The following is a 27,482-nucleotide window of genomic DNA, read 5'->3' as shown; positions in this document are numbered from 1 at the left end:
GACCTGAGGATGCTCCAAGCTATGATTTTGCCCAAGTCAGTTCTATTCATATATAATAGTTTGGCTCAGCTGGTCAGGAATAAAAAGCTGAGAACCTGCGGGACAGCTTCTGCCCTTGTGTTTGGAGTCAGAGAATTGTTTTTCTTCATCTCTTTCTAACTAAAAAAGAAATAAAAGGTGATTATCATAGAATCTCAGAATCCCAGACTGGTTTGGGCTGGAAGGGACCTTAAAGCTCATCTAGTTCAACAGGGACACCTTCCACTAGAGCAGCTTGCTCCAAGGCCCTGTGTCCAACCTGGCCTTGAGCACTGCCAGGGATGGAGCAGCCACAGCTTCTCTGGGCACCCTGTGCCAGCGCCTCAACACCCTCCCAGGGAAGAGCTTCTGCCTAAGAGCTCATCTCAGTCTCCCCTGGGGCAGGTTAAAGCCATTCCCCTTGTCCTAGAATACCAATTGCAATACTATGACTACATAAAGAAGACTAGAAAATTGCCCATTCTCTATGCAGAGCAATTCTAAGAATTATTAGCACACACACACAACCCCCCTCCAAAACAAAAACAAAGAAACAAGCAACCAAAACAACAAAAACAAACAAACAAACAAAAAACCCAAATCCATCCCATGACTTTGAGTAAACCAACATCTTGTGTGTCACAGGGATGACACGTCCCTTAAAAACCCCAGCGAACTCCTCCTGGTGAAGGAGCTGCCACGCAGCAGCAGTGACCAGGACGCACCAGGAGGCAGCCGCCGCCTGCGCACAGCCGGAGCTGCTGCCTCTCGCTGACTTTCGCTTCTCCAGGGCGCCAGTCAGCTCTGCTCCTGCGGGCTCGGCGGACAGCAGTCCCGCTGCACGGGTACCGCGCACGCCGCGGACCCGTGAGACCTATGGACCATGCTCTACAAGACATGTGAGTACTGGTAACGAGGACCTTGGGCGAAAGAACTGGTCTGAAAAGTCCGAATCTGCAGAAACAGAAGTGCGCAGGCAGGAGGGGCAGCGGCTCCGACGGGAGTGGCCACCCAGTCACTGCCTTCCTTACGTTTTTTCCTTCTTAGAGTCAGTTTTTCTAAGCGATTAGCTAAAACTTGCTCAATGTGTAATCTGAGTTTTTAAGCCATATTTCATTGTATTTTCTTAGACACAAAGACTTTGTTAAAGGAACTGCATGCACTATCTGGATTTAATTTGTTGCTAAAGAGATCCAGTCCTCTTCAGCTGTGGGAAAATAAGAAACCATATTGTGATTTAACAACTAACAGATCGAACAAGAAAACACTACGTGCCTGTGCTGCCAGTAGAAGGGTAATATTTAGTAAATCAAATCATTCACTCAAGTAAACAAATGGTCGGTTCAGCAGGGAGGAAACAGCAATTTGGAGTTCAGCTAACCAGGAAATACAGCTGCTGTCCTTCAGAAAAAAATACCCATGGGCAGAACACTCAGCTCAGCCACTAAATTAGGAGAGAGAAATCTGAACTGAATCACCCAGTTCAGAATGGAGCTCTGTCTCCCGTCATCAGGAAGTGGGGGCTTCGCTCAGTGGCGCTCGGTCTGTGGGCAGTTTCAGACTCAGCACCATTTGCCTCAAAACATGTAAGGGTTTTGGAGTGCTGTGTGCATACGCTCATTGCTGTTACCAGTACCAAGTGTGTGCCCTCTCTAACCAGCTGTGTGCACTGAATGTCACGGATCATTCCATGGGAGGCATTTGGTGGCCCAGCTCCAGCCAAGTATGTGCCTCCCCGGGGACATGCCGGGTGGATGTCCCTCCTGCTGCCCCTGCAGTGTCCGTGTGACTTCCCTAAGATCTCTCTTTCCAAGGCACACCAGACAGCAATACAGTCTTGTGTGCCATGGGCACAAGGAGATATACTTAACCCCTGACTTTTGTCGTTATCTAAGTCCATAGGACAAAAATATCTCCAGGCAGTGTGGCGCATGGCACTGCACACCGGCAGCTCTCCAGAATGATTTATTTTCACTTCCATTTCACTTGCTGTGCTCGGAAATGCCATCTGCTAAAAAACATTTAAGATCTGCATTAGCGATTTCAGTCTGTGTCACATTAAGATGACCAGTTTTTTAGTTTTGTGGTTTAGATTCTGGTAGTGAACTTTTCAGAGGAGCACAAATTGCAGTGAATTCACAATGGCATGAAAACAAATCCCCAGCATGCCATACTGCTTCTCAGTACTAGGCAACACCTCTTGATGCACTGTTTTAATATATAGATGAAATAGTCTTAAAAATGTATGATAAAATGAGTTATAAAATGGTAATTTCCTTTCCACAAGGTGCCTGTTTCTGTTACTACAGTACATTGCCAAAAGTCACACTGATACGGGCATGATCAAGGTTTCCATGTGCAATAAAAATAACTGAAAGATCTATTTTCATGCTGTTCGGAAGATCTGGATTCCTGAGGGTAAATGAAATAAACTCAGGATGTTTATTCATCTTCCCAAGGACACACACCATAAATGTCACAGCATTTGACAATACTAAAAATGTTGCTATGCATTTTTTACCCATTTTCTCACACTTTTCTAGACATAAAGAAACTGCTTTCATTTGTAGTACAGAGGCACAAACCAACATTTTCAAGAAGTGTGGGGATGCAAGTATCTCATTTGTTAATCATAGAATCATAGAATAGCTTGGGTTGGAAGGAACCTTCAAAGCTCATCTAGTCCAATCGCTTTGCAGTGAGCAGGGACATCTTCAACTAGATCAGATTGCACAGAACCACATCCAGCCTGGCACTGAATGTCTCCAGGGATGGGGCATCCACCACCTCCCTGGGCAGCCTGTGTCAGTGTGTTACCACCCTCATTGTAAACAATTTCTTACTCAAGTCTAGCCTGACTGTCCCCTCTTTTAGTTTAAAACATCACCCCTTGTCCAGTCGCAACAGGCCCTGCCGGAAAGTCTCTCCCCATCTTTCTTACAGCCCCCTTTTCAAGTACTGAAATGGGAGTGCAGTGAGTACTTAGTGTAGGTGCATATCATGGTGTGTGTTACTGTAGTGCTAGCTGTGCTCACCCAGAGCTCACGATGAGCTCGTCAGACTCTGCATGGAGAGCACAGTGGTGTGTGACATGGCACTGGGGTGGGACGCAGCTTTCCTTGGAGAGCTATGCCAGGATAGAAGCTTCACCCTGGCAGGGAAGGCCAGACACTGGCAACAAAGGCGAGGTATCAGAGAAGTTAATCAGAAGACAGCTTCAGGACTGCTTGGTGAACCCTGCTAGTGAAATGCTGCCCCAGGACGTGCAAGAAGCACCCTGGAACGCCTCAAGTACCATTGCTGAGGTTGTGCTAGGTATGAAATCCCTCCGTGAGACTGCCAAGTAGCAGCCCTCGCAAACTGCCAGCAAACTCTCTGTTTTCATTGTTTTAAACTCCCAGGCTCGCTGGAGCTGTCTCTCCTATGAGAGTGTGCAGTGTGTATCCAAGCGCAAAGTCACACCCTCACCAAACCCTTACTTACCTCCCATTTGGTAACTGGTGCCTTTCCTGCTGGCTTGAGAAGTCCCAGCCTCTCAGCCAGGACCTGCTGACTCCAGCTTCAGTGCTACATGTTCCCAAGACATGCATCACTCCAAGGGGGCACATGTTTTGTTTTCTCTGTTTAACTAGTCCCAGGATACTGGTATAGCTTTTCCACATGCTGGGTTTGAGCTGGCATGGAGGCAAAACAGGGCAAACCTTTCGGGATCTTGTTGACTAGTGATCATCCGGGCAATGGTTGAGTTTCCTTGGTGCTTGGGGCTTCCTTCCTAAGACAGGCAAACTGGTTTAATAAGAGGTACCTGTGTGTGGGCAGATGGAAACCTTTCACGTACCAGTTTGCCTATTGTGATTTTAATCCCTCCAGAAGATTTCTGTCCCTCTTCAACACAAACATTTTTTTCATAGCTTCAAGACAAACCATGTTTATAGATCACCCTGTGTCTTTGCCATACTAGAAATCTGCCTTTCCCAATGCATTATAAAAATACGAGTCTTTGCAGTGAAAAATCCGCAGTAATAAATAATGTATCTTTATCAGTTTGCAAAGCTAAGGTTCAGCTTCACTCCCCTGCAGCAGGAAGGTGTCTCATCTTCCATACCTCACCGATAATGAAATGTGGATGAAATTTTGTGCAGATGGGAGTTTTTAAAGTGCACGGATCTCCTTGTACTTCTTCCCTCATGAAGTTAATATAGTAATAATATTAATTAGATGCTTCACCACAAGCTTTCCTCTGACTGAAAGAAGTTGTCCCTGCTCCTTGGATGTGAGTAGCTACCTGTCAAATTTACCTTACATATAAAGCATGTAAAAGAAGTGTACATGGCTGCAGCACAGGATATAACTGTAAGCTGCATAGGGATATTGCAAACATTCAGACCGGGTATTTTCAACAGTTAAATTACTTGTGGGAAGTTAAATTGCGGCATCACTAATTATGGATTGTTTCAAACCCCACAGATGTGCAAACGTAAATTTATACTTCCAAACTGCACAGAAGGCTCAGGCTTTCTCTTCGGTGCAGGGGGCTGGAACTGGATGAGCTTTAAGGTCGCTTCCACCCAAACCGGTCTGTGGTTCTGTGCTTCCATGATTATAGACGAGCGTGTTTTACCCCCCGGGGCTGACGAGGCGATGCCTGACCCGCCACGGCGCGGCCTGGAAGCCGCAGGAGTCGCTCCGAGCGCTCCGCTCCTCCCGCCGCCTCCGGCAGCACCTCCTCCAGGCCCCGCCCCGCCCCGGGCCCGTCGCCGTCCCCACAGGAAGGCCGCAGGCCGCAGGCCGCCGGTGGGCCGGGCCGCTATGGCCGGTGAGTGTGGGGCGGGGAGGGCCGGGGACGGTAGCGGGACCGGGGGCTCCGCCGCGGGGCCGCCTGGGCGAGAGGGGACCGGTCGCTGAGGCGGCGGCGCTGCCCCCGCGGGGTGTGCGGCTGGAGGCAGGGGTGCGCAGGGCCAGTGCTTGGCTGCCGGCAGCGCCCCGCGCCCGGTCCGTCAGCGCCGCAGCTCCGTGGAGAGTCTGTAACCGCGTGGTCATGGCCTGTCCCTGGGCCCCTGCGTGGGGGAGCGGCCCCACGCGGGCGGTAGCGCGGAGGAACCCGGCCCTGCAGCCCCCGGCGTCGCCGGCGGTTCTGGGCAGCGCCGCGGGGTCAGGCGTCGCGGCCGGGCCCCCGGCACGGCGGTGGGTGCCACGGCAGCGGGAGGGAGCCGGTCCCGGGGTTCTGCGGCCGGCCAGCGCGATTGGGTGGGTGTGTGTGACAGAGCGATAGCGTTACCCACTGGGGCTGGTGTTATGTTAATGGGTCACAGAATACCGGCCTGGTTTGTGTTGGAAGGGACCTTAAAGCTCATCCAGCTCTGACCCCCGCCACGGGCAGGGACCCCTTCCACTGGAGCAGCTTGCTCCAAGCCCCTGTGTCCAACCTGGCCTTGAGCACTGCCAGGGATGGGGCAGCCACAGCTTCTCTGGGCACCCTGTGCCAGCGCCTCAGCACCCTCACAGGGAAGAGCTTCTGCCTAAGAGCTCATCTCAGTCTCCCCTCGGGCAGGTTCAAGCCATTCCCCTTGGCCTGTCCCTACAGGCCCTTGTCCCAAGCCCCTCTCCGGGTTTCCTGCAGCCCCTTTAGGCATTGGAGCTGCTCTCAGGTCTCCCCTTCAGGAGCCTTCTCTTCTCCAGGCTGCCTCAGCCCAGCTCTCTCAGCCTGGCTCCAGAGCAGAGCTGCTCCAGCCCTCACAGCATCTCCTTGGCCTCCTCTGGCCTCACTCCAGCAGCTCCACGTCCCTCTTGTGCTGCTGCCCCAGAGCTGGATCAGGACTGCAGGGGGGGTCTCCCCAGAGCACAGCAGAGGGGCAGGATCCCCTCCCTGAGCTGCTGCTCATGCTCTGGGGGTGCAGCCCAGCACACGGGGAGTTCTGGGCTCAAGCGCACACTGAAGCTGGGTCATGAGAGCGTCTCATCACCCAGCACCCCCAAGTCTCTCTCCTCAGAGCTGCCTTTGTACAAAGCTCAGAGGACTGGGAATACCTATAAGCAAATGTCACATTCTAGTATCAAGAGCATTTTAATATTTTCCTCACTGTTTTATTATTTTTTCTATTTTGAGAAGGTATTTTAGGTAAAGATGAGTTATAGAACTCTGCAGCTACCTGAAAGGAGGTTACAGCAGGTGGTAGGCCTCTTCTCCCAAGTAACAAGCGGTAGGTTGAGGGCAAATGGCTTTAAGTTACACCGGAAAGGTTTAAACTGGAGATTAAGGAAAATTTCTCCACTGAAAGAGTTGTCAGCCATTGGAACAGGCTGCCCAGGGCAGTGGTTGAATCACCATCCTTGGAAGTGTTCAGAAACCATGTAGATGTGGTTCTTGAGACATGGTTTAGTTGTGGACTTGGCAGTGCTGAGTTGATGGTTAACAGTTGGATTGGATGACCTTAAAGGTCTTTTCCAATCTAAACAATTCTATGTTTCTGTGATGTGCTGTCAGAGACGTGACTTCTGGTTCCTGAGTTGCTGGTAGCACCAGCATGTGGCAGTGGGTGAGTGCAGCCAGTGAGGGGACGCATTGTCTTTCACCTCTGTATTACTGCTTCCAGGCCAGAGGAGCAGACCAGCTGCTGTTATCTAGGGTGCATTTGGTAATCAGTGCAATCGGATCATCTCAGACCATTTCCCTGTGGGCAGATTCTTTTTTATATCCTCAGCATCCCTTTCTTGGGCTCTTGAAAGGGAAAAGACAAAAATTATGTTAAGGTAACATTTTGTTCGGAGAGACTTTTTTAAGCTCTTACCTGAGAGGCTTCAGCAAGGAGTTTGCATGGACACATACAAATGGTAGGTCATGTGCTTTCAAGGTCAGTTTAACTTTATAAAGTTAATGAAAATCATCCAGGAGCTTTACAGGAAACCAAAGCTTGTGTTTTCATTGCACAGCACAGCACATACCACTGAGGCTTCTGGAATGGAGGTTTGCAAATTATGTGTGGTGTTAGGGGAATAGAGAGATGTCAGAGAGATGTGTCAGGGTTTGTGTCTGTATTTGAATTTATCAGCTTGTGATGATCCTGTCTGTTTGCTTGGCAAATTGAAGGAGGCTTTTACAGGGAGACTTAATTCCATAAGCAGAATATATTTCGTCAGCCTTAAAATGCCAGCACTTAGTATAGAGGGCTGTAGCCCTTGCCAGAAACCTAATTGCATGTTTGGAAAGAACAATGGAGATGTGTCATTTTCTGATGGGTTGCAGTGAGGGTGATTTTTGCCTGCAGGTAAAAAATGATGTGTGTTGCTTTGCTACTGTCATTTGCTGCTTGCACTTTCATTATCCTTGATTTTATGTATTTTATTCTGTCTGAGGAGCAGCTGGCTACAAATAACCGGTAATCACTTGCTTTTCTCTAATATCTCTTAATCATACATGTACTTCCTTTCCTTCCATGTGTGGTCAGGTGCAGGCTGTGTATGTCAGCGCGGTGTGCATGTGCTGTATGCCAGAGGCCTTCTGTACTTTGGGTAAGAGAAAAAAGCGGTCGTGTGGGATGTGTAACAGGCTTGTAGTAATTGTAAGTCAATAACATGGAATTATTAGTCATGTTTTCCTCGTTTCTGTCAAAGGCCCTTTGAGTTTCCTGTCTGTCTCTTTCACAAGTTTACAGTTCCTAGTAAAGAAAATACCGACATTTTTTAAGCTTAAGTGGCATTGTATCCAATCTCAGCTGTATTTGCTGCTTCTGTTCACTGAGCTCAGTCCAACCCCAACCCTGCAACTCCTCAACTGCAGCTGCATGTTTGAGAAGACCTGCAGCTGCATCCAAAACATGTGGACAGGATTAAGCCCTGTTAAATAGTTGTTCTGACAGAGGAGAGTGTGCAACTGAGTAACATCAAATGACAAATTTGGAGATAGATACTACCCATGTGCAGTCTGGGGGTATAAATAATCATAGCATCACAGAACCACAGACTGGTTTAGGTTGGAAGGAACCTCATCCAGTTCCAACCCCCTTCCAACACCTTCCACTAGGGCAGGTTGCTCCAAGCACCGTCCAGCCTGGCCTTGGGCACTGCCAGCGATGGGGCAGCCACATCTTCTCTGGGCACCCTGTGCCAGCACCTCAGCACCCTCACAGGGAGGAACTTCTGCCTAAGATGTCCTAGCACTACATGCCCTTGTAATCTCTGATGCCCTAATGCCTGACATTGTCATGCCTGTACTGTAAGCTGTGGTTAATCGACCTTGTCTTCCAGTACTGCTGTTCTGAACTTTCTAGGCAACTACTGGCTGCCAGCACCACTGTCCTTTTAATACTGGGGTGACTCGTGCTTGGAAACAAAGTCTTCTTAACGTGAAGATTTCACATTTTTCTTGCACTAACTGTTGTCTCTATGAGGCAATGAGATAAAAGGTCGATATGCAAAAGTCCTAAACAGCAACTCCCTCGATTTTTAAATTGTGACAGCACATCAAGTAACCTTGCTGCGGTTGTGAAGTTGCCTTGTTTGGGGTTTCTCTTACTTTAAAACATAAATAATGGGCATGTTCAATACAAAAAACTGCTGTGATTATAAAACCTCATGGCATGGTTATGTTTGTATGGCTGTAACCAAGCCACGGCTGGCAGTGCATTGGAGCAAGTCTGTGCCGTAACAAAGGTGCTGAAGCTCCTGGGGCAGGCTGTGCCCGAGATCATCATGTGGTGACTTCAAATGTGCACAGGTGCTTTCCAGATATGCTTATTGCTCCAGAGCAGGGTCCACGATCCAGCCACCAGGATTGGTGACCTTTTTTGTTTGTTTTCTTTAAGTTTGGTAGCTGAGGCACAATCCTGCGCTGGTGTCAATGGGAGGGTTCTCTCCTCTGATCTGCCAGAAGGCAGTCCCTTGTGTGGTTTGAGCAGAGATTTCTCAGAGTTAGAGGAGAAACAAAAGATTTCTGAAGAGAGAGGTGAGATTTTGATGAGAAAATGAACATGAGCTGGCTTCAGCGTGCGCTCGCAGCCCAGAAAGCCAAACATATCCTGGGCTGCATCAAAAGGAGCGTGACCAGCAGGTCAAAGGAGGTGATCCTGCCCCTCTACTCTGCTCTCGTAAGACCTCACTTGGGTATTGTGTGCCGTTCTGGTGTCCTCAACATAAAAAGGACATGGAACTGTTGGAACAAGTCCAGAGGATGATCAGGGTACTGGAGCACCTCCCATATGAAGATAGGCTGAGAAAGCTGGGGCTGTTCAGCCTGGAGAAGAGAAGGCTGCGTGGAGACCTCGTAACAGCCTTCCAGTGTCTGAAAGGGGGCCTATAAGGATGCTGGAGTGGGACTGTTCACTAGGGATTGTAGTGATAGGACAAGGGGTAATGGGTTAAAACTTAAACAGAGGAAGTTTGGATTGGCTATAAGGAAGAAGTTCTTTACTGTAAGGGTGGTGAGGCACTGGAACGGGTTGTCCAGGGAAGCTGTGAATGCCCATCCCTGGTGGTGTTCAAGGCCAGGCTGGACAGAGCCTTGTGTGGGATGGTTTAGTGTGAGGTGTCCCTGCCCATGGCAGGGGGGTTGGAACTGGATGATCTTCAGGTCCTTTCCAACCCTAACTATTCTATGATTCTATGATTCTGTACTTGAAGGGTGAGATACTTCTGCTCTACTTTTATTGAGCTAGTGTTGAGCTTGAGAACTGCTCTTCTGGCAGTTTTAAACCTTTCACCCCATCCTAAATACTTAAGTAATTTGGAGGAGGTGAAGGTGCAGGCAGGCAAAATGTAACTGTGGGAATGTGGAAGAAGCATACTTAAAAATGGAGCATCCCATAGGATGGGAGAAGTTTCCTGAAAATGCCTGAGCCAGGCATAAGACCTGTGTTTTAATGAGTGTGTGTAAGTGAAAGTGCCATGAGGACATGGAGGGCTCCTCACTGCTCAGAAGACGTTCTTGGATAATTGTGATCTTCAGTTGTCACGGTTAATTTCACTCATGTAATTAACGCTTGTGCACACTGCCTATGTGGGGATCAGTAATGACAAGGCAGCAGCAAAGCAAGAACCAGGGAAGGAGATGGCACTTTGAGCCTGCTTTTATTTTATTTTGTATACTCTTTCTGCCAGAATTTTGTCATGGTTTCAGCACTTGCTGGGGTTCATTATCTGAAGTTTAGTTGCTCTGCTAGCTTTAAGTCCCTGGTTTAGTGCACTTTCTTTGTAAGTTTGTAGAAGGTACAATGTTGTTGGTGACACTGAGGATCACAAGTCATGTAGCAGATGGAGAAGAAGGAGGAGGAAGTTGCAGGGACATGAACAGACACAAGTTCACAGTTTCCTGGTCCTTGACCCAGTCTCTTGTGTATGCTAATGTGTTGATTTGAAGAGGAGAAGTTTGACCTCGACCTTGAATCAGATGACGTGGAACTTCTTGCAACAAAAGGGGGTTGCACAGCAAGTATGTCAGGGCAGGATGTTTCTGACAGTACACAAAAAAGCTGCCTTGGCAGTGAGCTGTTGAAAAGCGAGGCATTAGAAACATGTGGAAATAATATGATGTTTGTATAAGAAGTAAGAATTTATCTGAAATGCTGTTGTACCTGTAGAATCACAGCTCTCTTAAGAGTATCAGTAGCTGTGTGTTCTTGTTTGAATAGGGGTGACACTGGCACTGGAGAAGTTACTTGTGCATGGTGGTCATAGTGGGAGGTTTTCCTGAGCCCTTTCCTGTAAATACTGTTAGTGCTACAGAGATACAGAAGAAGGACAGTGTAATACAGAAAACCCCCAAACACGGTACAGAAAGGGCAAGGGTGCAGTGCATAGGTGCAGTGCATCATGGCAGTTTCCTGACTCTTCTCCTTCATTCTTTCCTTTATCTTCTCTAAATGGCAGGGCACAAAGGCCTGATGGTTGTGTATTTTCTGGTAGCCAAAATACCACAAACCTGTGCATTTGTTTTACTTGGGGAATGTGCTGGGGGTGCGGTGGGGGTGTGGTTTGGTTTTGTTTTCTGTGCTGCTCGGTTATAAAGTGGTGTATTGACATTTTAGCACTTACTTCAGACAGGGTCATAGACACTCCCTTTCTAAATCTGATAAAGGCACAGTTACCTGTGGAACCTGTCTGTCCCTGTCTTAATCTAGGTACTATAAACAAAGAGCTATAGGGAAAGCTATGCTGCTGCAAAATCCATTGCTGTTGAATTGGAAAGGGTGCCTGAAACAACAGCAGGTCTGGATTTCTGTATTTGCAGAGGTTTGGGTTAATAGGGAAAGGTGTGTTTTAGCTGTGTGTTTATTTGAATGTACTTCCATGGCAAAAATATACTGCTTTTGGACTGCCTTTTCTCCCCACTCCTGTAAGAAGTTAGGGCAGATGTCCTTCCCTAAAAAGCTTGATGGCTCTTTGGCAGAGATGCTATTCCTGATCTTCCAGTTCTGTTTCAGTGTCTGGTTTCATATTTACATCAAAAAATTTATAAGACACTTTAGTTTAAACCTCCATAATCTGACTTCATAAATGACAGAAGGTTCATCTTCAGTGATTTAACAACTTCAGGGCTGTAGTTGATTAAATATCCCATCAGTGCTTGACACCTAAATAGTTCAGAACCTTCTCTCTTTGGACAGAGAGAGCAGCATAAATGACCAGCCAGGAATTCGGATGTATGCCATTTTAAGTGGATGGGTTTTTGAAAGTGCATGGCTATCTTCTGGTTCCCTAATGGGTAGTTCAGCTTTCTAAAATTATTTGATGGCAGTAATTTTGTTTTAGCTATTTAACCAGTGTTAGGAAAATTAAATGTACAGAATTAAAAAATGGCTTGCTAACTAACTGCTATGGTTTGTTCTTTGTATTATTTTATCTCCAGATCAATCGTATTGTCATCGGCTGCAGCACGACATGTACTTTCTTACAAGCAATAGCCGACTGAATGAGCAAGTAGTTGATAAAATTATTCTTCAGCTTAACAGAGTCTACCCCCAAATTCTTACCAATGCAGAAGCAGAAAAGGTAAATTGATGGATTTTACTGTATCTCTGAATGTTGCATTGTTTTTGTGGCTCAGTAGCTCAGCTGCTCTCTTTCCGACTTGACTCTTGGTGCCACATGCAGCCAATCTTCCTCACCGAATTACAGACTCGTTGAACAGTTAGGGTTGGAAAGGACCTTAGGATCACATAGTTCCAACCCCCCTGACATGGGCAGGGACACATCACACTAAACCATGTCACCCAAGACTCCATCCAGCCTGGCCTCACTTCTTACTTGCTGACCAGCTGTATCTGGCATCACGTATGAGAGAAGTCATGGGGCTGGCATATTCCACGTGCCAAGGTGTTATGAGAGAGGGCACTCTCTTCATCAGTAGTTTAATGCTATGGTTCCAGCCGTGATGACTGACGCTGTGTGTGCGGGAGCACGCTATCTCATAATCACTCTGTGGTAGGATTGCACCCATCGTGTGACCAAATGCTCCGCATGCCTACCTCCTCACATGAGTCAATGTGAGCCTTGTCAGGTCTGTGCTGTATCCAGCTGTGTCCACAAGATCATCTGTATTATCTTAATCAGTTTTAGTTACTGATTAATGTGATTGATAACTCTGAGTAGTGATAGAGAAAAGGGGCATTAGTCCCATCTGTAAGTGTGGGAGTTGTGGGACATGGATGGAATTAGTAACACCTTCCCGTGGTGCCACTATGTATGGAGAAAGGCCACCCTCCCTTCACTGTCTGCACAAGACTCAGGGTTTTGGCATAGCAGTATTGTAACTCTAGGAAACGTAGGTCCAGCTTTGTCATAATCAAACTCCATGAGGATGAGTAGTGTTCTGGTGGTGCAGAGCAGTGCTAGATCATCAGCTGAGCCAGTCTAGCCACTCAGTTAAGATAAATAATGTGACATGCACAGTGAGAGATCATCTCATTTCCTCAGGAGCTTCAGAAAAAAATGTATAAACACATAAATCTGTGAAATGCAATTTGGGACTTCTGCATTTAGCAGACAGAAATGAATTGCTTTTGCAGAGGTCCAGGGAAGTTTCTGTCAGCTGTGTTTAGTATTTAGGAAGCTTACAATTTCTGCTGTATCCGGTACACTTGTGGTACCTTGTGGAAATTTTGGAATTTTGTCAGGAGTATTGTATATAAGGTATCTTGCATTTCTGTCCCCGTAGAGCAGGAGTTGATCATAAGTATACTACGAAGGTTATCTACTGTACTGGTCTGAAATACAATGCTCTGCTGAAAATGGCTTTGGTCATTTTCCAGATAAGCTGAAATCAATTTGATGTGTGTAGGTTAAATGTTTTCATTCTCATTGTTAAGGTCTCCTAGTATCACATTTTGGGCTACATTAAAAGGGTACATTCTTTTGCAGCTGCTTGCCATGTTGCCTGAGTATTGAGAAGTTGTACATGTTGCAGCATTTAATTGTGCTGGAAGCAATGAAACATACAATATTGGAATAATGAACACATATTAGGACAGAAGAAAGCAGTATAAAACTACCTTTCTGGATGATCATTACTAGGCAAATAAGGGAAAATTTGAAACCAGAAAGCTTTATTGTGAGATTTGTTAATGTTTTCTGTCAACAGCTGTCAGAATCAAACTATAGAATAGTGAGCATCATGTTAGTTTGAACACAGGGAAAACACATTCAAACAGAGAGTAACTCACTTTACCAGGACAGAAAAAGGAATGAGGGAGGGCAGAGGCAGTATGCTCTCCATCAGGCAGTGCTAACCAGATGGAGCTCAGTGTCCTGAAGACTACTGTGCAATACATGTATGTCCTCTTCAGGTTTCCCTCACTTTTTGACTTGTTTTTTTAGCAAACATAAAATAAGCTTTGTATCTTCACTCCCTGGTGTACTGTAAAATGATGTGTTGTCATCTCTCTTCTTATGAGTGCTTTTCTCTTACAGTTCAGAAATCCAAAGGCATCACTCCACACCAGACTTTCAGATCTCATAAAGCACCTTCAAAAGAAAGGAGAGAGACACTGCCAAGAGTTTTACAGGGCTCTACAGATCAATGCTGAACAGCTGTATGATGACCTACCAAGCAGGAAAGTCTTGAGTAAGTTGATTTATAAGTTGATGGAGTTGTGGATTTTCTCATCGGGGTACTACAAAACCTCATTTCAGATGAGGTTTAGGTTATTTAAATAACCTATCTAGGTTATTTAAGTATTTTTTGGGGTATACCTTAATTTATTCAGACTGGAATTTTCTAAAAGCTATAAGGGGATTTGACTGCATAGTTCTTATTTATTGACTAGTGTGAGCAGATCCAAATGCTTTGATTGTTTTGAAATATGAGAGATGTCTTTAAAAGAGTTTAAGTGCAACATGTAAGACAGAAATACAACTCTTATGAAGTACAATTTCTCTTTTCATAACTGTTGCTTCTTAATGGCTTGTTTATTTCCTATGTGATTATTCTGACATGAGAACATTACAAAACTCAGATTTGTTAAGCTCAAAACTCTGGTGGCCCTGAAGCTTGGCTTTCCCTCCATCCATATATCTCCTAGTTGTATCTAGTTTAAAGTGGAACAAACGTTCATAGGCCCTTGTCATGATGAACTGTGATGTTAGGCATTTAGGATTTGGTTTGTGCAGCTGACATCCGAGTAATATCCATCAATCCCCCCCCCCCCCAACTATGTACATATCTGCTTCAGGAGGACTGAGGCTCAAGCAGATTTGATTCTGTACTGCAAAGGAGCTGATTTCTTCAATGGAAAGTATCAAGCCTGACTTGCCAGGGATAATGCTTGCTATGTGTTGGTGTTTCGTGGTTGGTTTGGTTTTGTTTCTCACCACTCCAGCCTAATGAACTGGAGAAAAGCACAACGTTCCAAATGGATGGGAAATGCATTCAGGCATCTTGCGTACTGAAGTGACTTAAGGAGCTTGAGGGAAAGCTCCCACATTTCAGTTAATGAAGCTGCAAAGGGACTGCAGTTTAAGAAATCCTTATAAAGTATCTAACAGCTCTAATACTTCACTGGTCACTTGATTTCTATTTGTAAGAAACTTCACAGTTAGGTGCCAGGGCTATTTCAGACATGTGGGTCAAAAACTCCAACCTTTACACCAAAAGTCCATAGGTTAGACCTCTTTTGTTTCTGAAGTGAAAATGACATGTAAATTGTCATTACGTTTGAAGATACGCATTGTCTAGCTTCATTTTGCCTCTCATTTTGAAGGAAGAGGTTTATTTCTACTGAGCACAGATACGTACCAATGGAAGACTGCACCATTGTCGTGCCTGCACAGGAAGGCTGCAAAGTTACCTAGGTCTCCAGACCCATATGTGAACTTTCTTGAACTGGAAAAGTTGGGCCCATCCCTGTCTCAGACTCTCAGATGAACATGAATCCCAGTTGATTCAGCCTTGCAGCAGCTTTGAGATAGTGCCTTTGATCGGATACTCACCTTTCAGAAGTCATGCCCTTTGAGGGATCAGGTTCTTAAATCAAATAGTCTTGGATCTATTACTTTTACTCAGGTAGAGCTCAAGAGCAACAAGTTTGTCTGCCAGCCTGACTAGAAGGCAGCAGACAGCCTTTATTAATTAAAAGCAACTTAACAATCTTAGTGTAGTCACTAAGAATGGAACTTCAGGAGTGTGTTGATGGTGTAGGAGTTTAAGCTGTGTTAAAGATTAAATAATACCTTCTACAAGCCATTTCTGAAAATGTGTATTAGCATACTGGTATGCAGTAGCCAAAGCCTGACTACACCCCATATAGATGGTCTAAATTCAGCTGAATACTAGAAATAGCATAGCTGTGACCATGTTGATCTGCATATTGTTACACTCCCTTATGTCAACATCCTCAGAACAATAAGAATTATTTAAATAACCGAGTTAAAATACCACTATGTGCTGAGATTCTGCAGTTTCCTCGTATTCACCTGAGGAGGAAATAATGAAATGGTTGTGTTAATATGTTTGTAACTAAAACAGATGTCTGCATTCTGGGTTCAATGGTCAATAAATGTGCAGCATTTTAAGGTGAAATTACACTTATTCTTCGGGAAAAGCTGTTGTTTTAATATGAGGTGGTATTTCTCATTTAAGTGAACTTGGACAATTTGAATGGTGAATGCATTAAAGCTCATCCAGCTCCAACCCCTGCCACAGGCAGGGACCCCTTCCACTGGAGCAGCTTGCTCCAAGCCCCTGTGTCCAACCTGGCCTTGAGCACTGCCAGGGATGGGGCAGCCACAGCTTCTCTGGGCACCCTGTGCCAGTGCCTCAGCACCCTCACAGGGAAGAGCTTCTGCCTAAGAGCTCATCTCAGTCTCCCCTCTGGCAGGTTCAAGCCATTCCTCTTGTCCTGTCCCTACAGGTCCTTGTCAAAGCCCCTCTCCAGGTTTCCTGGAGCCCCTTTAGGTGTTGGATTTATTTTTAATTTTTTTAAAACAACTTTAAAATTTGTGCTAGAACAAAATTTCTTTGCCTTCAGTTTAATATAGTGCGAGTGAAGTGTTGAGTAATGTCTCAGAATTCCACTAGAGGGTGTGTAAGGCCCATGGCATGGGCAGCTTCCAAGCTGCTGGAGCCGCAGGATCATCCGGGTGACTCAGAAAGTGTTTTTATTTCTCTCAGTGCTGACATAGACTAGAAAGATTAGCTCCACATCGATAGCCTACAAAAGTGCAGAGATTTGGCTGTGCTGTGAAGTGTGAAGATTTCTTTAGCTGAAGTACATAGGGAAGCCATCCCTCAAAATGGGTAGGCTGTGTAGGGTTGCCATTGATCTCGGGTGTGCCGTGGAGGCTTTGCATCAATTCTTTCCCCTTCAGTGAGTCTCAGCCTCTGCAGCAAAGTACTTCAGGTGTTTCTGTTCTGCTTGAACACCATGTCTCTCATCCCCTGAGGGGACTCGTTTAGCATGGGAGGTAGATGTTCACCACCAGCATTGGCTGGCAGTAGGTCCCCTGTGCTGACTTGGTGTCCAAGGTGGTTTTCCAAGGCACCTTTCCTAGATCCAGATTGTCATGTAAAAGAAGGAGATCAGTTGACAACAAACGGTCTCAAATTTTGCCCTGTTGACTGCCAGATTTGCAGCTCTCACTTCCTACCTTTTTTTTTTTAACCCTATTGACCACAAAGAGGCTTGGCTCAAAAAGTTGTTGTGCAGAGTCATGATGCATTAAAGGAAAATCATTCCTCTACTATTTATGGTGACAGCAGTGTTCTTCAGTGTTGCACACATTCTGCAGGTAATGTTATTTCCACATCTATATGGCAAAGACACCTCTAAAAGAGCTGCACATCTTTCTGCCCAAAGCAGAAACTCCGTTGCTGCTAACTGCTGAACACCTTGTCTTAAGGTCAACCTCCTTTTCTACTAGAATTTGCACAAAGATAGAGGCGAAAATTATTTGCGCCAAATTATCTGCACCTAGAGCCTGCAGACTTTCAAAGATGCTGAATGTGTCTTTAGCCAAACCCAGAATTTAAATCAATAATCTGCACCAAGCATTTTGTTCCAGGTGCTTTATCTGCCAGATACATCAATGCCCAGAGATTTACTCAAGAACAGAAAAAATGGCAATGCATTAAATTACAAGGGTGTTTTCAGATTAGCACATATTAACAAATCATTTGTATTTATTACAATGAAATTTCCTGGCATTCTGGAAGGATTGGCTCCTATTTTCCTCATTTGGGAAACAAGTGTAATGTTACTTACATGGTTAGTGCTTAACCAGATCTGAGGTGTTGCTGCAGCTTTTCATAGTTGTATTCAAATGACTGTGTGCCTGTGTCTTTTGATCAGCATATATCCAAATTTAACTTTAGCGATGATCTGCCATTGAAGGGGCTTATATTTTATGTCCAAATTGAGTATTATTCTGAAATGTGTTGTTTTGCACTGTTTTTCATGTACTGATTATGTTTGTTTGCTTGAGCCAAGTACTAACTTTTCATGTGTTGCTTTTATTTCTAGAAACCACAGATTCCACAGAGATAGACACTGACAAGGAGAAATATATGCTAAATGACAGGGGTAAATAAATGCAAACAGAGTCACCGGATGGAATGGCTTTTCAGATTATGATGCAATTTATTTTATCATGTAATTTGCATTTCATGTAACTTTGTTTTATGATGTCTTTACTGTCATATGTTAAGTGGAATTAGCAGAGGAAAATGTACTGAACTGCAGTTGTGGAAACCAATGCTAGGAAACTCAAGAGACTGTAGAGCTCAATCAATATTTACTGTTATAGCTAAAATCGTAATTTTCTATGATTTCTTCAAGACTTGAACATCAAGGTCTATTCAACTGCTGCTGCTAACATTTTGCATAAGGCCATCAGTAATTTTTTATGTAACTTTAAACATTTTCAATTTTTTTAAGCTTTCAATATAAGTAAAAATCATTTGAAAACAAAGATAGAAAGGAAGATGAACAAAGGTGAACTTAAGTATATTTTCCTTAGGAAAACATGTTCATTTTTCCCCTTCTTCTGTTCAATGCGCAGATTATAGAGGAAAATATTTTATTCACTAAAAAATATTTTGAAAAGGACTTGAACTTCTGAAAGAAAGTGGGAGAATTTTCAAAATGTATAGTGAACAATTTTGTCATTGAAGTTTATTTGGTGTTTATTTAGTAATTTGGATACAATTATGAGAGACTAAAAGCACCTTCTATGCACTTTTTTTCTGTTTTCCCCAAGATAAAACTGAAAAAAAGGGGCAGAAAAAACAGTAACTCAATGTATATTTTTTGCCTGTGTTGTTGTTGCTTTGAATATTGAACCAAACTGCTATTCAGATTTTTCACATTGCTGTTGCTGACGGCAACATGACATTACAGGAGGAACAGAGAAAGTACTTGAGAATAAGAAAATGAGATCATTTCTGGTTTTACTAATGCCGATGAAAGAGCTGGCCCCACACTAGAGGTTGTCTGGCTGGTAGCCACCCTTGTTGAGAGATGACATCCAAAGAAACAGCCACATCTTTGCTCCTTTATTGTTTCCTCTGTGACTTTGACCGTATAGTCAGCTCCACTAATTTGTCAGTCTGCAGTACATTTGTCCTCAAAGTGTCAGGTTCGGTTCAGTTGTAGCTATATTCATAGTGAAGAAGTAAATACAAACAGAATAGTAAATAATAAAAAAGCAGTAATAAGTCTTTATGATTTTTTTCTGTGGAGAATTATGAATTAGAAAGGTTTTATTGAACATCAGTAATGAACGTCAGTGTTAAACTGCATGTAATTCCAGGCAAGCACATGAAGGAAACATTTCCAGTGAGAGATTTGTCTTAGGGGTGTGTGTTGCTCTGCATTTCAGCGGCCAGAGAACTGTAAGGAGGAGCAAGAATATTTGGTTTTGGCATGAAAGTGGAATTTGTAATACATATGTAGGAAAAACCCAAGACCCTAAGAACCTGCTTCTGAGGGACTGCAGACTCCTGTGATGTGCTTGTGCCCACAGGCAGTGCATTCGCCAGGGGCGGCTATTCATAGAGTAAATCACTACACTGTGTGGTGAGGTCCCAGCTGTATGGTTAGTATTTTGTTGTAGAGTTTAAAGGGATTTTTGCACAAAGTTTATGAGTGAGAGAACATCTAAGGAAGCTTGCACTTACATTTCAGAGCATATAGCTAGATGAACTGGAGCAAACAGTGAGTGGTATCAAAGCAACTAGTAAAATTGATTATAGTATAGCAAATGTGCTTCATAGTACACTAGCTACAGAACATACATAGTGGTGAATGTGTTAGCTTCATTTGAATACACTTAATTGTGTATATTAATAACCATTGATGATTTAGGAACTGAGCTAAACTTCTGCTGCTCTCTTGTGTCTCAGTTTGTTTCCTTTTTTGTTTTCTTTAGGTCCGATATTTTTCCTTGCTTGCTTTAGCGTTGCTGCAGGATTTGCGTTGGTCTGGTATTGCTGTAACTCAGGTAATCTGCTCCAGTGGTTTTCGTTGTGATTGTCTTACTCCAGTGTGGGCCAGGAGAGCAGGATGCCTCTTGGTCTAACATGGCTTAGAGTGGGTCAAAGTGTCATCATTCATTAATGAGGTTAGGATACAAATTGTGCTTCAGGCATGCTGAGATATAAATAATGGATAGTTTCCCTACAGAGGATGCCACAAACAGGGCCTCTTTTTAAAGACAGTAGTCACGTGAACTAATGTTGCTATAGCAATGGGTCATGATTCCCGGCTGTCATGAGCATACATGGAGCTGTTGGAGCAAGTCCAGAGGAGGGCACAAGGATGACCAGAGGGCTGGAGCACCTCCCATATGAAGACAGGCTGAGAACATTGGGGTTGTTCAGCCTGAAGAAGAGAAGCTGCGTGGAGACCTCAGAGCAGCTTCCAGTGTCTGAAGGGGGCTACGGGGATGCTGGGGAGGGGCTCTTCATCGGGGACTGTAGCAACAGGACAAAGTGTGATGGGTTGGAACTGAAACAGGGGAAGTTCAGGTTAGATATAAGGAAGAAGTTCTTTACTGTGAGGGTGATGAGGCGCTGGAACAGGTTGCCCAAGTAAGTGGTAAATGCTCCATCCCTGGCAGTGTTAAAGGCCAGGTTGGGTGACGTGTTCTAGGGTGAGGTGTCCCTGCCCATGGTAGGAGGTCGGAACTGGGTGATCTTGAGGTCCTTTCAAGCCCAAACCATTGTATGATTCTGTGATTCTATGAGACAGACCCAACCTTTCTGGCTTCCACATCTCCTGGGAGCTGGTTGGAGCATGACCACTCATGGGGCTGGAGGACACTGGCTCAGTTCACTGAGCTGGAGCAGCTACAGCCATTGCCTCTGTGTCTGGCTTGGGGCGTTAGCTCTCCCTGTCAGCTGAAAGTCACCTGCCTCCTCACAGCAGCAGGGCTCCTCCTCACAATCCTACCTTCTCACCCAGCATTGCTGTGAGAGTGGTGGCTCATAGCAGAAAGTGTGTTGATGCTTCCACATGGATCACTTTCAGCGAAGCAGTGGGTCAAGGCTAGTGGGAGGGTTCCAGGGTAAGAGAGTAGCTGATTCTAGAGGTGTCACTTCTCTGCACGGTGCTGGGAGAAGTGCCAGTCTCCACACAGTAGGTGGGGAGCAGAATCCAAACTCCCATTTTGGTTTGGTGCCTTCTGCTCCTCATACCCAGGTCACAACAGTTACAGTTGGACATTGTTCTTTACTGGTTTTCTCCCAGAGCTGTAAGCTGCAGTAGCACCAGTTCAAGTGCTTTCAAACCCAAACCATTCTATGATTCTCTGATCCCATGAGACAGACCCAAGCCTTCTGGCTTCCACATCCACTGGGAGTTGGTTAGAGCTTCAGGTGATGTGGGAGACGGAACTGTGTTACCCTTCATCCACACATCAGAGTCCCTCAGCTGGACTGTCCATGGAGTCAGGGTTTAAGGCTAAAAGGGAACCATTAGGCCTTTGAGGCTAACCTGTGTGTTTCCTTAGTTGCCATCACTTCCCTTCATCAGGTTCAGTCACCAGCATTTAATAGGAGCATTTTCCAAAAACAATTCAGGGACTCGTACCAAAAAAAAAACCAAAAAAACCCACAAAAAATGAGAAACCATCACTTCATAGAACCAGCTGGTTTGGAAAAGACCATCAAGTTCAACCTTTACCCCAGCACTGCCAAGACCACCACTACACCGTATCACTGAGGGCCTCATGTGCATGTTTTTTGAACACTTCCCTTGATCCCAGTTAGTTGTCCATAGTGTTAGAAATGGGTGTCTTTTTCTCAGGCTGAATGATTTCAGCTCCAGCCTACCACTTTTGGTAGGACTTTCCCTGCCAGGCTGCAGAGCCCCTTACCCCTTGTTCATAGCTGACGTTTCATATTTCCTTCCCATGGAGGTCCTTGTGCCTCAGGTCAGCTCTCTATTTTAGCTAAAATCACTGAGCAGTCTCTCCAAGTGTTTTATTCCAGGGCGCTTTTTTGTCCAGTTTTTGAGGCTCTTTCCTATACCTATGCAGTATCTCAAAGCCCCATGTGTAACAGGGCCTCCAGACCTGTATGTGGTGCTCCAGGCTTGCACCATCTGGTGCCATGGTCAGTGTAAAGCTGCCCCTTCCCCAGCTCAGCAATCTTCTCTTCATGTGTCTGACCTTGCAGTGATGCATCCAAACAGATTCATCGTTACCCTGTCTTGGCAGTTGATGTGTACAGTATTGAAAGAAATGGGCTTTCCTCTAGAGTACTTTTTTTAATTGATTTTTATTTCCTGTAAATGCTGATGATGAGCCGGAATGAAACTCACTTGTGCTCACTTTCTCTTTTTCCTCCCATCTTCATTCTGTTTTAGATACGAAAGTCATAACAAGAGCCAGGAGAATCTTGGGCTTTTCTCCTATTATCATAGGAAGACACGTTAGAAATATTTGTATGTTGTATTTGGAAGACAGATCAAGAAATTAAGGAAAAGCTGCCTCTTCGCTTGACTGTACAGTATACCTGCCAAGGGAAGACAACGGTGCATGAATATTAATGTACTATGCTCTCATACCAAAGATTTTATTAACTAGCTTCATCAGTAATTGCGTTGCCTCAAGATGTATTCAGAATTTCAGCTATATATGTCCTTCCTTATGGGAATGGACTATTTATTTTTGTAAATGCTTATTTTAAAATATTTATCATTGGGATAAAAAATATTTTTAATACAGACTTTAAAATTGCATCCTAAGTGATCATGGGTCTTAAGCCATGTTTGCATATGTGTTTTATACTGGAATGAAGGATCACAACTGTTTAAAGAATGCTAGCCTGTCTTTTGTTATAAGTAACTTAAAAAAGGCACTTAAAAAGAAACAAATGCACTCAAAGCCTTACTAAGAAATGGATTTCCATCTCAGGATTGTCTGTTTTGTGTAGATGCACTGCCTGAGCTCAGGTGGGCACTGACACCTACGAAGCGTATCAGTGCCAGTCACCTCTGCATATGCCTCATACTTGTGTCTTTTAATTCTTGTCATGCCTCACCCCAACCTGTTCATGTTTGCACTCACCTGCTGGCTGTGGTTGGAATGTGCTGGAGCTGGTGCAGGCTGGTGCCCAGCCCGCAGAGGGTCCCAGGGACTGGAATGTCTGATCTGAAGCACTGCCAAGAAGATTTTTCAGATGTATTTAGCTTTTCCAGTGAAGTGTTTTGCAGTCTTTGTATTGAAGAAACTGAAATGATCTAAGATACTGTGCCATGACACGGGGCTGTTTTGTGGCCAGAAGTATGTCTGCTTGAAGAGCCTGAGGTTGTTCACAGTGTCATTTGATGAGGTTGTGTTTTTATTCTGTGAGTTGAAACCTGAAGAATTTGCAGAAGCCATTGTTAAGTCTGAAATTCTGAAGGGAGATGAAGGGAGTCAGGGCTGCAAGTGAAGAAGCTTGGAATTTCTGAGCTTGCTGTTGCCTACCTCAGTATAAATGGCCTTCGTCTTCTAGCTGGAAGGTGCAGTAGTTCTGCACTGGCTGTGAGAAATCACCTTTTCAGTGGATAGTTCTTCAGTTACCTGCTCAAGAGCTTAAGGAGCTTGGGGAAATCATGTTCCTGTGAGAAAGATGCTTTGTGACTCGTCATTCACTGACTGAACAAAGAGATTTCCAGATCAAATCAAATGTCTCCTCAGTAGAATTTGCAGCTACATCACAAGTTATTATGCGTTGGAGGATTGCAGGTGAAACTTTCAGTCATTTGGAACAGTTTTCTCCAAACGGTCAGACTGAAAATTGTCTTTCAGCTTTAAACTTCATTCATGCTATGAAAATACCATCATTCAAGGTGAGGCTGGATGTGGTTCTGGGCAACCTGATCTACTTGAAAATGTCCCTGCTTATTGCAGGGGGGTTGGACTAGATGACCTCTGAAGGTCCCTTCCAACCCAAACTACTCTGATCTTCTCCAGAGCAGGTCGTCTTGTAATAAGTGTATTTCCTGCCAGGACAACACTTGCCCGATGTAGTAATGAGCAGTTAGTGCATAGGAAGAATTGGGTACACAGCCAAATTTTCAAATAAAAGACCCAAAGGATGAAAAAGGGGTCAGAGGACCCTGATTTTACTCTTCTGATAAAACATTTTTACCTGTGGCACTGGAATATGGTTGGGACATGAGCCAGACCCACATGGGGGCAGCCACAGTATGTCAGGTCTCATCTCAAGGACAGACATGTCTTTATGGCTGTCACCGGTGTGAGTGCAGCTCATCTTGAAACACCCCAGTGAAATCAGACAGGCTACAGGGACAACACTGCAGCCACACTGCAGGTCAGCACGAGCTCTTTGGTTAGTGTTTATGCTGACTTTATCTGGTCAGATGTTGATCCAGTTGCTGGGTTTACACTGTGGATCGTGCCTCCACCAGCCACATGAAAGCTGGTCTGGCTGTTACTGATACAACTACAGCCGCTCCCGAAGAGAGTTTTCTGTGCAGACCTGCAGATGTGCCCAAAGATCAGCACCAGGCCAGAGATAATTACAAACACTTAATAGCCTGATCGCTGCGGTGTAGAGCAGTGAGATGAATGCCATGTAAACACAACAACAGCCAGCAGAACAGCTTATTTAGATTTCTTTTCCTTTGCCCCTTCCCCACCAGCTCTTGTGTCTGCTCGATCTGATCTCCACAGGGACTCTTGGTAGGGAGAAAACGGTGATTGAGCCAAGTGCTTTTCCCGCAGCATTGGCTAAGGGTGAGGCTTGGCTGCCCTGCTTACACAGTGAGCTGCTGTTGTGCTGCCTTCATCTTGTGGGGGGGGGCTTTAATTACATTCTGTTCTTTATTTGCTGCCTTGTCTTGTGTTTAAGTTGACAACAGGTTGTTGTTTTTCTCCAGCAAAGCAGCTCTTAATTTATAACATTTGAAATGAAATGATCCTGTCCCCGTTGTTCCTTCCCTCCTGTAGCAGCTCCTTTTTAAGGGACTAAAAAATAGGAAAAAAAATACATCTGAAATCTAAATGGGGTTTTAAATCTTTGCCTTGAAGCCGACTTTGAAACCTCATTAGAAGAACGGTATTCTGTTTTAGACAAAAAACTTGAGTATTCGGAGTAATCACACCAGTCACATCTCATCCTGAAGCACAAAGAGGCCTTATTGCTGCTGAGCAGATTCTGTTTAGATTATCCACCATGAATAACAGGTTACAAATTGTTGTGGGCTGTTACTGAAACCCACAGAAGTTGTCAGTGCCTTATTTAATCTGAAGGTGAGAATCTGCTGTGCTGACTCATCCAGGGATGCCCCTTTGGGCTGAGGAACCAGCCTCGGGAGCACAGTGGCTATGCAGCAGGATGTGGTCCTCCCAGTTCCTTAACCAAGTGGCTTTTTTGAGCCTTGAAGACCATATGGACTAGGATAGGTTATTAAAGGTTATGGCTATTTCTTCCCTTTCTGAGGTGGCTCAAGATAAGGATGCCCCTCAGGGAAAAAACCAATCTGGGATTAGCTATTCAGGGTTAACTTGGGGTTAGGGCTGGGAGGAGAGAGTGGAATAAGTCTAGTTAGTTAAAGGACCTACCAGCAAAGAGTAGAAAATAATCTGTTCCTTTGCTAGTGCTAGTTGTTAATTTAAAAAGTAAAAGTCAGGTTAGTCATACAATTGGCAAGTGCATAGGCTGGAACATGCTCTTTTTCTTGGAAGGTGTTTCTTCCAGAAGCAAATACCGAGCTTTAACGCAGCTCTCCACAAACATCTGTGCAGCACATGCAGGCAGCACATGAAGTTTTAATTCCATCTTGAGTTCCTGCAGAAGCTTGTATGTACTGGCCTGGGAGTCAGGTCTTCTGAGGCAAGCAGTGTTACTTACTTGGAAAGAAGTCAAGTAGGGTCTTCGATGAGCCTGTCTAGCTACAGAATTCCAGATTCCCTCTCAAGTCAAGGATAGCTTGGCATTTGCTGCTGAAACTATACTGGTGTTTAGGTAAGTGCTTTACTTCATGTGTGTGGAAGTTGCCCTGGCTATGTAAAATTCAGTAGGTGGTTACATGTGCAGACGTTTGAGGCCATCCGTGTGGATGCCATGGTTCTCATGCTGCAGACTATAGATGTACAGGAGCTAATAGAAAGCAGCCGTGCTTTCAGCGTATCTTCTCACCTTGTGCAGCGCTGGTGGAAGAAGTAGAACGTCTTGTTTTTCCCTGCAGCATTGTGCCTTTAGATGCATTATGGGCAAAGAAGCCAAGCAGCTGCTGCGCCAGCAATACTCCTGGAGGGCTGGATGTGGCTCTCGAGAGGCGGCTGAGCAGGGGGGAGCTGAGGTCTCTAGGAGTGTGCGGGTTATCAAGCAGTTGGCTCCTTTGCCAGCCTCGACCGTGCTCCACAGAAGTGCCTTGAACGAGGACCTGGTGCAGCCCCCACCAGGGATCGCCCTGCGCTGCTGTGCGACCTGTGCGGGAGTCCGTGGGGAAGGAGGGGATGAGCTCCTGACACTGAGCATCCACCTTCCCTGGTGCTGGGGTTTTAAATTGCCAGCGGGCTTTTTGGTGTAGCGTGAAGCTGAGCTGCCTCCCAGCGCCTGGGGGCAGTGTCAGGGCTGGCCAGATCCAAGGGCAGGAGCTGGTGGTTGTGATAACCCCCAGTCAGAGTGTGCAGGCAGCTGGCCCGAGCCATGGCAATACGTCAGGTAGTGTGAGGGGCTCATCTGCGTGCAGAGGGAGCTGGGAAGCACAGTGACAGATCATACAATGAATTTGCACAATTCCATTTAAAGACAGACTGCTATTTAAAGTACTTCAGTGAAGGGTGATGTGCCTGCGAGCTGCAATCGAGTGATGACGCACTGGGCTACTTTACAGCTGCTGGCTGGAGATTTCAAGGCCAAGCTACTCATTTTCTTTTCTCTTTGACTTGCGGTTTTTCTTTCTCCTCATACTGTAGTAAATTGAAAACATATTTGGTCAAAATTTGCAGTTGTGAATGCTTTTCACTGCTGTCCTCTATGCACAGATGTTACTTGAGAGAGATGCCTGCCTTAGCTGTGTAATCAGCCTTGCTTGTAAAAGCTTGCTGTACTTCAGGGCCCTGCGAAGGACCCCTGCAGGTCTCCTTGAATTCTATACGGATTAATTGAAGGTTTTTTTATAAAGTGAAGCTGGCAAATAAATTGAAATAAAATCTGTACTGCTAAAGAAGGCTGCTGTTTTTCTCGTATAGTTAATGCTTTGCATTTCCTTCCAGGAGCACTGCTCAGCATGTTTCCCTCCCCTGTTTTCCATCCCTCTTTCTAGGACATGGTGTATCCCTTCTGTGTCATGATGGATGATAACTGGAGTCCTTTGCCCCTAATCCAGCTTTGTTTTAGCAGTTGATTCAGGTCATCATGTTGCAGCAGTTTTCTCACCAATGTGAGGTTCAATCTGGTGGGAGTGGACAGTAAATCTTGATACCATGCGTAGTTCGGCTGGAGAAATTGGTGAGTTGTGACAGGAGCTAAGTAGTTAAAGTGGTATCCCATAATTTTGGTAAAATTACAAATACAGGTATTT

The 27,482-nt window shown here is 45.0% G+C and overlaps 1 protein-coding gene across 5 annotated transcripts; it reads left to right on the top strand.

Annotated features, from left to right (window-relative positions):
* The first annotated feature begins 714 nt into the window (after positions 1-714).
* Positions 715-27,128, top strand: CARD19 (caspase recruitment domain family member 19). Of its 5 annotated transcripts, none has more exons than XM_065687247.1 (7): positions 4,668-4,834; positions 7,464-7,527; positions 11,858-12,000; positions 13,918-14,071; positions 17,964-18,023; positions 19,870-19,941; positions 22,308-27,128. In XM_065687247.1, the coding sequence occupies exons 2-7, from the start codon at positions 7,494-7,496 to the stop codon at positions 22,418-22,420; spliced, it is 576 nt and encodes a 191-aa protein (XP_065543319.1). In that variant the 5' UTR covers positions 4,668-4,834; positions 7,464-7,493; the 3' UTR covers positions 22,421-27,128. The 5 variants fall into 5 exon arrangements, with proteins under 5 accessions (XP_065543320.1, XP_065543319.1, XP_065543323.1 ...); XM_065687246.1 differs by lacking the exon at positions 4,668-4,834 and adding an exon at positions 6,962-6,982; XM_065687248.1 differs by lacking the exons at positions 4,668-4,834; positions 7,464-7,527 and adding an exon at positions 715-917.
* The last annotated feature ends 354 nt before the right edge of the window (positions 27,129-27,482 follow it).

The sequence above is a fragment of the Lathamus discolor genome, chromosome 7 (assembly GCF_037157495.1).
Source record: "Lathamus discolor isolate bLatDis1 chromosome 7, bLatDis1.hap1, whole genome shotgun sequence".
Classification (NCBI taxonomy): domain Eukaryota; kingdom Metazoa; phylum Chordata; class Aves; order Psittaciformes; family Psittacidae; genus Lathamus; species Lathamus discolor.
Note: the sequence above shows the minus strand (reverse complement) of the source record. Positions and strands in the feature narration are given on the sequence as shown.